At 44.8% G+C, this 11336-nt stretch overlaps 1 protein-coding gene across 1 annotated transcript; it reads right to left on the minus strand.

Annotated features, from left to right (window-relative positions):
- Positions 1 to 505: 505 nt before the first annotated feature.
- Positions 506 to 10739, minus strand: LOC112067846 (filamin-B-like). Its single transcript, XM_070434719.1, is given in 12 exon segments — positions 506 to 1828; positions 2013 to 2179; positions 2181 to 2216; positions 2562 to 2787; positions 3037 to 3213; positions 3584 to 3726; positions 5271 to 5340; positions 5343 to 5378; positions 5498 to 5635; positions 6601 to 6779; positions 9675 to 9889; positions 10593 to 10739. Coding segments are annotated over 12 exon segments (1722 nt in total). The 3' UTR covers positions 506 to 1640.
- Between the last annotated feature and the right edge of the window lie 597 nt (positions 10740 to 11336).

Consider the following 11336-nt stretch of genomic DNA (forward strand, 5'->3'; position numbering starts at 1 on the left):
CTGAACGCAGCTCCCTTACTGCCTGCCTCTGGCCCAGCTGAAGGTTTAACTCCCACTGGTCTGTAATGACAACGTGATTACACTGGATCAGGGGGTCCATTAGAGTCCCACAGTGGTAATATTGCCCTCAGACAGAGAGGGGACATTCCTGTAGTCAGTATATTTACGGAGGAAGTACAGGAAAAAGCTCTGTATGATGCTACAGTTTTCCTAAGGACCATAAGGAAATCAGGTAACACTTTACATTGTGGTTTATTTTACCTCAGTGATTCCCAACCCTGATCCTCCAGTAACCCCAACTGTACACATTCATATTGTAACCCTGGACAAGCACACCTGTGTTTATCCAGGGCTACAACAAAACTGTGTAATGTTGGGGGTACTGGAGGACCAGGGTTGGGAATCACTGTTTTAACTGAGTGATTTCACCAACCATCTGTAATAGCCCATTATCACCAGCAAGTAGCACTGTTGTACAGATATACAAAATGCTAGAACGCTAATATAACAATGCATGCCATTTAGCGGGCGCATTTATCCAACATCACTTACAGTCATGTGTGCTTACATTACAGGTATGGGTGGTCCTGGGAATTGAACCCACTACTCTGGCGTTACAAGCACAATGCTCTACCAATTGAGCTACAAAGGACCACCTTTGGTTACAACTAAATATACTAAATTGCAAAAATAAAAATAAAATAAAAAATACACCCACACAAACACACACTTTAAATTAAGACAAAAGACAACACATTTTTGCTTTTCAATGGTAAGTCAGCAGGTAAACGTTTTATTATGCCTGCACATCCTTGCAAAACAGAAGGTTAGTATATCAAACAATTAAGAGTTTTTTTCTGTTCATTTTCTTACATATAAAATCACTATAAAATGTCACTATGATACTGTTCCACTGTAACATCTCTCTGTGGACTTCTTAATTAAACATTCACACGATAAACCGATTGCTACGCCATACCCTCTTCCTCAGTACAAAATTCTTGGCCAACCACATCTCTGTGTCCATGGTTACACCCGTAATGACACAGGACGGCCCGGTATGAGGGAGAATACTTTCTAAAATCGACAGAAATCTTCTCCTTTGAAACAATATAAGACAATTTTCTGTCAAAGAAAATAAAAGGACTGAATAAATAAAGGTAAATAACTCCTCTCTGTCTGTCAGTGACCCAGACAGTGACGTCACAGCCAACTTCCCTCATGTAAGGCAGCCATTTTGACCAGGCCAGTACAGGCAGTGTGGGACACCATTGGGGGACTAGCTAAAAAGCACATGGTAGTGACTACATACTGTGTTTGTGCTCTGAAAATACTAGCATAGGCTGATACAGACAGAAAACATGATTTGACCTCTTCGTACATTCTCTCACATTCAAAGTAAACAGCAACAGGATGGCTAGTTGGTGGGGCGGCGCAGACATAGGATGATTGGCACCTCAGATTTTGTGATGTCGCCTGGATGAGTTATCAGAGAAATGTGGTACAATGCATGATGGGTAACTTACTCCCCCCCGGACAGACGGAAAAAGTCTTTGCATCTTTAGTGTGTCTGTGGGGGTGTTGGACGAGTCCATTCTGGGATACAGCAGGGGGTTGTACAGGGGATGGATGAGTCCATTTTAGGGGACGGTGACATGGAAGGGGCTGCCGGGGACATTTTCATCCCCCCATTTGACAATGAGGATGTAGTTGCCCTGTTCTTTGACGGTGTAGGTGACGTTGTACATCCTGTTGCCCAGGTGTTTAACGTAGACCTCTTCACACGGGGTCTTGGGTCCGTGTACCCCCACCATCAACATGTTAGTTCCTATAAGGGAAGCAATACGGCAACATTAAGTATTTGTGTGAGTGTATCTGCGTGTGTATACTTTGTATGTGGGTGCATTTGTACACGTGTGTGTCTGCGTGTGTGTCTGTGTGTGTGTCTGCGTGTGTGTCTGCGTGTGTGTCTGCGTGTGTGCGCACCTGTGTGTATGACCATTGCCTCTCACCTGCTTTGCTGCAGTCCACTGTGAAGGTGTTCTTCTGCTCTACAAAGGCCGTTGATAGGCCGGCGCCCCGGGAGACCACCTTACTGGCATCCGAAGAGAACTTAGGGCCATAGGCCACGCCCATCGACGACGAGATGACGACGTCTTGGTTAACAGTCTCCACAAGACGGACAGGTTTCATGTAGACTGTGACCCAGAGAGACGAGCACAGAGAGAGAGAAGGGAGAGAGAGAGAGAGAGAAGGGAGAGAGAGTGAGGTTGCATAAGAGGGGTTGCGTAAGATCTATAATCACAACTGGCATGTTGCATAATCTCTCCTCATATAAAACATAAACACACACAGCTTAGGAGCCCTCTGCAAAAATACAGAATGTCTAATATAATAGGAGGGTGTAGAGGCTAGGGACTCTTCCAACTCATTACACCAAGCCTCCACAAGGTCTGAGGACTCTTTAGTAGACCAGTACACACACACTTGCCATCTCTCCAACAACACATTCTAGACTCAACACTGAAACGTTAGTGTCTGGGTAGCGTTGCTCTATAGAGGACTTACCTGTGACTTTAGCCTTGAAGGGGCTGCCTACGATGTGGGATGGTCCCCCGTATTTGATGGTGATGAGATAGCTGCCGGGGGCCATGGGTGTGTAAGTGACCTTGTAACCCTCGGAACTATCCTGACAGTCCATCTTGACCTTGGACGGCCCATCGATGGTCACTGACAGAGCACCCGACCCCGCATTACATGTGTTCACTACAAAGTCTGATGCCACGCCTACAGGAAGGGAGGGGATAGAGATGGACAGGGAAAACGTCCAATCAGAGGTGAGTTAGAAGAGACATGTGAGCCAGTATTGGTCATTTATACATTTTGTGTATTTTTCCTTACAGTAGCCTATAGGCCTTCTTTGGGTATCTGAAATGACCTAATTACTGAACTGTGTTAAAATTCTAATAAACACATAACGTATTTGTCTACCTTATTGTATGTGTTTGTGTGGTTACAACACAATGTTCCTCATACCTGTAGTTCCTCCTTCCAGCCCAGGTCCGAAGGCAGACACCATTCCCGGGTCTCCGACCTGTCCGATCTCTCCCACGCGGATCTTGAAGGGACTACCGGGAATGTGGCTCCCGTTGAAACGCACTTCGATGGAGTGGACTCCGTTCTCCCTCGGGATAAACCGGATGGCGTGCTGGTCTGCAGGGGAACAGGAAGGGGAAGGTTAAAATGGCCGACATTTTACAATATTCACAATTTACTTACTGAACCTTTCATTTAGTAAGACTTGCAATTGAGATGACCGTATTTATATTGTAGGATGAGCACCTGGTGCTTTGGTTGTACTAGCCCTCTGTTGTACTAGCCCTCTATTGTACTAGCCCTCTGTTGTACTAGCCCTACTGTAAAATACTACTACTGCATGTACTGCTGGTTCTTGACGTGATGTGTTTTCTTAATTATCAAAGGAATTGAATCGATCTGGTGGAAAAGGCAGTATCTTGGATATTTTCTGTACTGTATAGTTGTGAGTTGTTGTATTGTCAGTTTGTTCAGTGCTATGTCTTACCGCTGTCCAGCTCAGTAACGTAACACTCCTCTACAGCTCCGGKRGGGGTGTGAACCTTAGCATCTATCAACCCCCTCGCCCCGTTCAACTGCACTGCGAACGACGCCTCCTGGCCCACCTTCAACCCCATCTCCTTCAATCGCAAAAGTTAAAGGTCAATGATCTAATAAGCCCCATGTGGTCAGACTGATGACAGGGTGTTGGGTAACACATTTCCTCTAAAGCAGAAGCAGCTAATAATAATAATTATCCAACCATCTCACCCCCCAACTTGACACACACACACACACACACACACACACACACACACGACACACACACACACCACACACACACACATGGCGCTGCATATAAGATTTTAGAGTGGGCCTGCCAAATCTAGGTCCACTAATAAAACTATTCATAGCTAATCTTAATTCATTTACAAACTCAAATATAGATGACGTTCCACCTCTGGCTTAATCTAAGAAGAGTTATGACAGGTGTGTCTATTCATATAATGCCAGGAACTCTGCCCTCCGTATAATACCATTCCAGTCCTCGCTAAATTAATGACAGACATCAGAATAAGGTCTGGAAATTGCCAAGAAACTGAATATCTTGTTACAACGCTGGTACTACTCACTTCACAGAACAGGCGGCAAACTGTCTCTAACCAGAATAGAAAGAGGAGTGGAGGCCCCGGTGCACAACTGGCAAGGGACAAGTACATTAGATGTCTAGTTTGAGAAACAGACACCTCACAAGTTCTCACTGGCAGCTCATTAAATAGTACCCGCCAAACACCAGTCTCACGTCAACAGTAAGAGGCGAGCTCCGGGATGCTGGCATTCTAGCAGAGTTGCAAAGAAAAAAGCCATATCTCAGACTGGCCAATAAAAAGAAAGATTAAGCTGGGCAAAAAAACACAGACACTGGACAGAGGAACTCGGCCCTAGAAGGCCAGCATCCCGGAGTCGCCTCTTCACTGTTGACGTTGAGACTGGTGTTTTGAGGGTACAATTTAATGAGCGTCTGTTCTCAAACCGGGGGAGACATTTCTAATGTACTTGTCCTTCTTGCTCTATGTTGCAACCCAGGGCCTCCCACTCCTCTTTCTATTCTGGTTAAGAGCCAGTTCTGTTCTGGAAGGAAATAGTACACAGCGTTGTACGAGATTCTTTCAGTTCTTGGCATTTAATCGCATGGAAATAGCCTTCATTTTCTCAGAACAAGAATAGCTGGACGGGTTTCAGAGAAAGGTATTTGTTTCTGGCCATTTGAGCCTGTAATCAACCCAACCAAAGTGATGCGTCCATATATTATCTTAGGCCTAAAGAAGGCCAGTTTTATTGCTTCTTTAATCAGTACAACAGTTTTAGCTGCGCTAACATAATTGCCCCAAAAGGGTCTCTAATGTTAATTAGCCTTTCAATTATTAAACTTGGATTAAGCTAACACAACGTTGCCATTGGAACACAGGAGTGATGGTTGCTGATAATAGGGCTTCGTGTATGCCTATGTAGATTTCCATTAAAAACCAGCCTTTTCAGCTACAAAGTCATTTACAACATTATCAATGTCTACACTGTTATTTCTGATCAACTTGATGTTATTTTAATGCACAAAAAAAAAAAAAATCTTTCAAAAAGGTAGGTATATGTGTGTGTGGTGGTTGGCTTTGGTGTGTCTTAACCTGTAGGCTAGAGTGACTGTAAGGCGGCGGGTTATCAAGGACAGGTAGTGGCGGATGGGAACTACGAAGGGACTGTCTGGATGTGCTCATCATTAAACTTAATGGACACCTCATAGTCACCTGGAGGAGGAGAGGCAGATAGAAGGACATTCAACCTTGTATTTAGGATATAGAATATGTTCCAGTATGTCTTGTGTACGTTTAGATGGAATTTAGTGTGTATAATATGTTGTGCTGACCTGGTTCTGCACCACATAGGCCACCCGCAGCAACCATCTCCTGTTTCAAAGCTGACTCTGCCTTACTGGGCCCTCTACAGCGATGGACAGAACCTTCCTGCAACCAAGCCTGCTCTGCCTCCAGATAACTAAACTCAGCTACAGGGAACACATACAGTCAGTTAACAGTATATGCAAAAGGAAAGAAGCATGAAGTTAGGAACCAATAACATAGGCAGTTAGGAAGCAAAGGCTAGCTTTTTCAAAACAGAAATTGCATCCTGCAGCACAAAACTCCAAAAAAGTTATGGGGCACTGTAAAGTCCATAGAGAATAAGAGCAACCTCCTCCCAGCTGCCCACTGCCACTGCGGTGGGATACACTGTCACCACCAATAAATCCATGCATAATTGAGAATTTCCAATATAGCATTTTTCTACGGATGGCCAGCTTCCACCTGGCCACCCCTACCTTTCAAACAGTCCTGCACCCCCCACAGCAACTTGCCCAAGCCTCCCCCATTTCTCCTTCACACCAAATCCAGATAGCTGATGTTCTGAAAGAGCGCAAAAATCTGGAACCCTACAAATCAGCAGGGCTAGGACATAAGGACCCTTCTTATTCAGCCCGAAATTGTGCAACTCCTATTACTAGCCTGTTAACCTCTCTTCGTATCATCTTGAATCCCTAAGATTGGAAAGCTGCCGTGGGGTCATCCCCCTCTTCAAAGGGGGAGGCACTTCTAGACCCAAACTGCTACAGACCTATATCTTATCCTACCGCCTTTCTAAGGTCTTCCAAAACCAAAGTTACAAACAGTATCACCGACGCATTTCGAATCCCACCGTACCTTCTCGCTATGCAAATTCTGGTTTCAGAAGCGGCATGGTCCACCTCATGCCACGCCTGCAAGCCAAAACGATAATAAACCTCCATCGATAAGAGGACATACTGTGCAGCTTGTATTCATAGACCTGGCCAAGGCCTTTAGACTCTGGTCAACATCACATTCATATTGACAGACTCCAACAGCCTTGGTCTGTTCAAATTGACTGCGCCGGCCGGATTCACCAACTACTTCAGACAGAGTTCAGTGAGTTCAAATCGGAGGTCTGTTGTCCGACCTCTGGCAGGCTTATGGGTGCCCCAGGTCAATCTCAGGCCGACTTTTCTCTGACAATCATGATGTCGCTCTTGCTGCTGTTGATTCTCTGATCCACCTCTACGCCAGACGATACCATCTGTAACTTCGGCCCTCTTGACACGTGGTAACTTCTTGGGACTGGGGGCAGTACTTGAGTAGCTTGGATAAAAAGAGTGCCCAGAGTAAACTGCCTGCGTACTTCAGTTCCTTAAAACATAGAATATGCATAATATTAGTACATTTGGATGGAAACACTCTGAATTTTCGAAAACTGTTTGAAAATGATGTCTGTGAGTATAACAGAACTCATTATGGCAGGCCAAAACCGAGAAAAAATCAACCAGGAAGTGGGAAATCTGAGTTGTATTTCATCATCCTTGTCATTGCCTATCGAAAATACAGTGTCTATGGGTCTTATTGCACTTCCCAAGTCTTCACTAGATGTCGAACAGTCTTAGAATTTGTTTGATGCTTCTACTGTGAAGGCAGGGGGAATGAGAGCTGTTTGAGTCAGGGGTCTGGGCAGAGTGCCACGAGCTCAGTCCTCGCGCACTCCCGTGGAAGTTTAGCTGGCGTTGCCATTGCATTTCTACAGACAAAGGAATTTCCCAGTTGAAAATTATGGAAGATTTATGATAAAAACATCCTAAGATAGGAAACTATCCTTCGTTTGACAATGTTTCTACAAACTGTAATATGACTTTTCGTCTGAAATATCGCCTGGACTGCCCGCGGCCTCCTGAGTTTGGATTGTGTACTTAAACGCGCAAACAAAAAAGGTGTTTGGGACAAAATGATGGACATTATCGAAACAAACAACAATTTATTGTGGAAACTGGATTCCTGGAGTTGCATTCTGATGAAGATCATCAAAGGTTAAGGAATATCTATAATGCTATTTCTGACTTCTGTAACGCCACAACATGGCGCGGTATCTGTATGGCTTTGTTTTGTGTTGAGCGCCTGTACTCAGATTATTGCATGGTGTTCTTTTTCCGGAAAGTTTTTAAAAATGACCAGACTTTTGCATTAAGAGAATATTCAATATTCCATTCATAACAATTGAACTTTTAGCAATGTTTTATTTGGAGTATTTCTGTAAATGATGTGGCTCTCTTGCAGAAATCACCGGATGTTTTGGAACTACTGAACTAAGCGCCCCCCCAAATGTTAAACGTGAGATTTTTGATTATAAAATATGAACTTTATCGAACAAACATACATGTTATTGTTTGTAACATGAAAGTCCTATGAAGTGTCATTCTGATGAAGATCCATCAAAGGTTAGTGATAAATTTTATCTCTATTTCTGGCTGTTTTGCTGACTCTCTCTTTGGCTTGGAAAAATGGCTGGTTTTCTCGGACTAGGGTGCCCTGGACCTAACAATAATCCGGGTGGTCTTTTTGTCGTTAAAAGCCTTTTTGAATATCGAACACTGTTGCTGGGATTACAACAAATTGGTATTCTTTAAAATGGTAAAAATACTTTTTATGTTTGAGGATTGTTATTTATGGGATTTCTGTTGTTTTAATTTGCGCCCTACAATTTCATAGGCTTATTTGGCGAGTGGTGGCGGGACGCTACCGTCCCGAATATCCAGAGAGGTTAACTAACCTGCCAAACGAGCTTCAATGCCATACAACTTTCCTTCCGTGGCCTCCAACTGCTCTTAAATGCAAGTAAAACTTAATGCATGCATCTCCACCGAATCCGCTTACCCAGACCTGCGCCGCCGTCCAGCATCACTACTCTGGACGTTTCTTTGACTGTAGGTTATTTGTAGCATGTCCACATATTCGTTAGTGTGTACTTGGTATAACTGTAAACTCTCTTCCAGACTGACATTAAGCATCTCCAATCCCCAAAATTAAATCTAGAGATCGGCTTCCTTATTTCCGCAACACCAAGCTATCCTCCTTCATGTCTGCCAACATACCCTCGTAAAACGACTAATTCCTACCGATCCTTGACTTCGGCGATTCATTTACAAAAAGCCTCCTCAATACTCAGCAAATTGGATGCAGTCTTATCACAGTGCCATCCCGTTTTGTCACCGAAAGCCTACCATATACTACCCCACCACTCACCTGTATGCTTCTCGTTAGCTGGCCCTCGTTCATTATTCGTCGCAAATCCACTGGCTCCAGGTCATCTATAAGGTCTATGCTAAGGTAAAAGCCACGCTTTATCTCCAGCTCACTAGGTCACCAAAGCCAAGCCCCACCCGTAGCACCGCGCTCCACAAGTATATTTCACGGTCACACCTCCCAAGCCAAAATTCCTGCTTCGGACGCCCTTTCCTTCCAGCTCTCTGCTGGCCAATGACTGGAACGAATTTGCAAATATCACTGAAGCTGGAGACTTCATATTCCCTCACTTACTTTAAGCACCCAGCTGCAGAGCAGCTCCACAGATCACTGCACCTGTACATAGCCCACTGTAAAATAGCCCATCCAATACCGCATCCCCATGCGTATTTATTTTTTTCTCCTTATGCACCCCCAGTATCTCTACTTGCACAATTTCAATTCTTCTGCACATCTCCTGTCCATCCAGTGTTTAATTGCTAATTGTAATTATTTCGCACTATGGCCTATTTTTTGCTTCTAACCCTCCTTATCTTACCTCTATTGCACACCCACTGTGATAATTAGACTTTTTCATTGTTTATTGACTCGAGTTTTTTTAATTCCATGGTAACTCCGTGTTGTTGTTTGAATTGTCGCACTGCTTTTGCTTTATATCTTGGCCAGTTCACAGTTGTAAATGAGAAACTTGTCTCACTAGCACCTACCTGGTTTAAATTAAAGGGTGAAATAAAAAAATAAAAATATGGATAGTTTCCTTATCTTTGATCACAAAGCCAACATTAGCCCTACATTTAGTGACTGACTGAAAAGGCAAGCTCCCCTATCAGAAGCTTCATACCAAGCCCATTCACTTCTAAGAGAGCTCTACTGCCCCCCTCTCAGCCAAATCCTACACTGCCATTCCTGCCACTCCTCTATTTCCAGCCCCGTCCCCCGGCGCCGGGACCCTTGTGTGCCCCTCACCTCTCCCAGGGGCCCCACGGTGAACTTGGAAGGGGCTCCCCGGACGTGCTGGCCCCGGTCTTGACGTGCCGTGTGGGCCCCATTCTCCTGGGGGATTGAAACGGACGCTGAGGTGCTGGTCCTTCGCCGTCGATGATTCTCTGCGTCCTCCGTCTTACCCCCGACTGGTCACCTGTGGCCGTATCTTCCTTGGGTCCCCTGGGTACCTGGATTGGCTTGGAGGGAAAGAGAAAGAAAAAGAAGGAAGAGAGTAGGGGCGAGAGAGAAATATATGGGAGAAGGAGGAAGAAGAGAGAGAGGAGAAGGGAGAGAAGGACACAAGGAGGAGAAGTACTTCAGACAAACTTCCAAAATACTGTTCAAACTCTTAAAACACTCAGGTTGTGCTGTAGGGGGAGTGGATAATCAGAAGAGACTGTATGAGTGTTAGTCAGACTGAGATGTGGATTCAGCGGTGTGTGGCCAATCAGTTCTCTCGGCTCGGTGTGATGTCAGAGTAAGATAGGCTGGGTCAAGAGGTTGACAGCCATTGAACTTTGCTCAGATTTTCCAGCTCTGCTCTCTCCTTTAAATGCCCCTCCTTAAATTCCAATCTGGGACAATGGCGAGAAACATGGATCGGACTTCCCAAACTCAACACACACAAAGGGCACACACTATTAATTTAATATACCAGACATGTTTTAACACCTGATCATAAAATGACTATTACATACATCATTGCATCATGCAATTTATTTTTATTTTTATTCAACTTAATGCAAGCAGTGTTTGAAACATACATTTTGTATTTCTAAGGATGTATTATTATTCTGGATAAAACAAAAAAAAAACTAATTGGACACTCAACACAAAACACCACACATTCCGAATCAATTATCGGCATAACAGGCCTCACAACCCTCTTGTGTCACACACCACACCCTCTTGAGCTGTTCTGGTAGTGGCTGGTATCCCACTGAAGCCTGTGAGACTCTGACTCCCCAGGAACTCTCCAAAACACGGTCCCTGAAGGAGAGGCTTCCCCCGACCTGCGGTACTCTCCTCCACACGCACTTCACGCATTGGTCTCCCCCGCTTGTGTCTTACTTAATCTCTGTGCGCTCCCGTGCGCGTGTACTTGTGACTGCTGCCGTGAAAGTGCGCGATATGCCTCCTTGGGCCGACACCATCTGAAACCAATTACCTACAGAGGGATGAAGGAGGGAGGAAGGAAGGAGGGGAAGGAGGAAAAAGAAGGCAAGAGATGAAAAATTAGAAAACTATGCAGTAGGGAAGACCAAGCCAAGGGGTCACAACAGTGTGTAGTAAAGGTATGTGAAGCATGTGACTGCGCCAAGGAGGGAGGAGACAAAGAGAAAAAGGAGGGGATGGTAGATAGAAAGGAGGAGAGCCAGTGGGCTTTTTGCGAATCCAATCCTTGACCACACACAGGACCCAATAACGGTTCTTCACCTGGTATTTTTGAGGTAGGGTCACAGGTGCTGCCCACAGTAGCAATGGAATGGAGCATGGTCTCTTCCTAGTGATGCTCTCCTTCACCCTCCCTCACCACACCACCTTCACCGTGAAAGGACTTCCTGTTGGATAGACCAATCACAGCCTGTCAGGAACCCAAATCAGACAAAAAAATGCAAGACCACCCCATAGCAAGATAGTCGT

Source organism: Salvelinus sp. IW2-2015, linkage group LG24 (assembly GCF_002910315.2).
Source record: "Salvelinus sp. IW2-2015 linkage group LG24, ASM291031v2, whole genome shotgun sequence".
NCBI lineage: Eukaryota > Metazoa > Chordata > Actinopteri > Salmoniformes > Salmonidae > Salvelinus > Salvelinus sp. IW2-2015.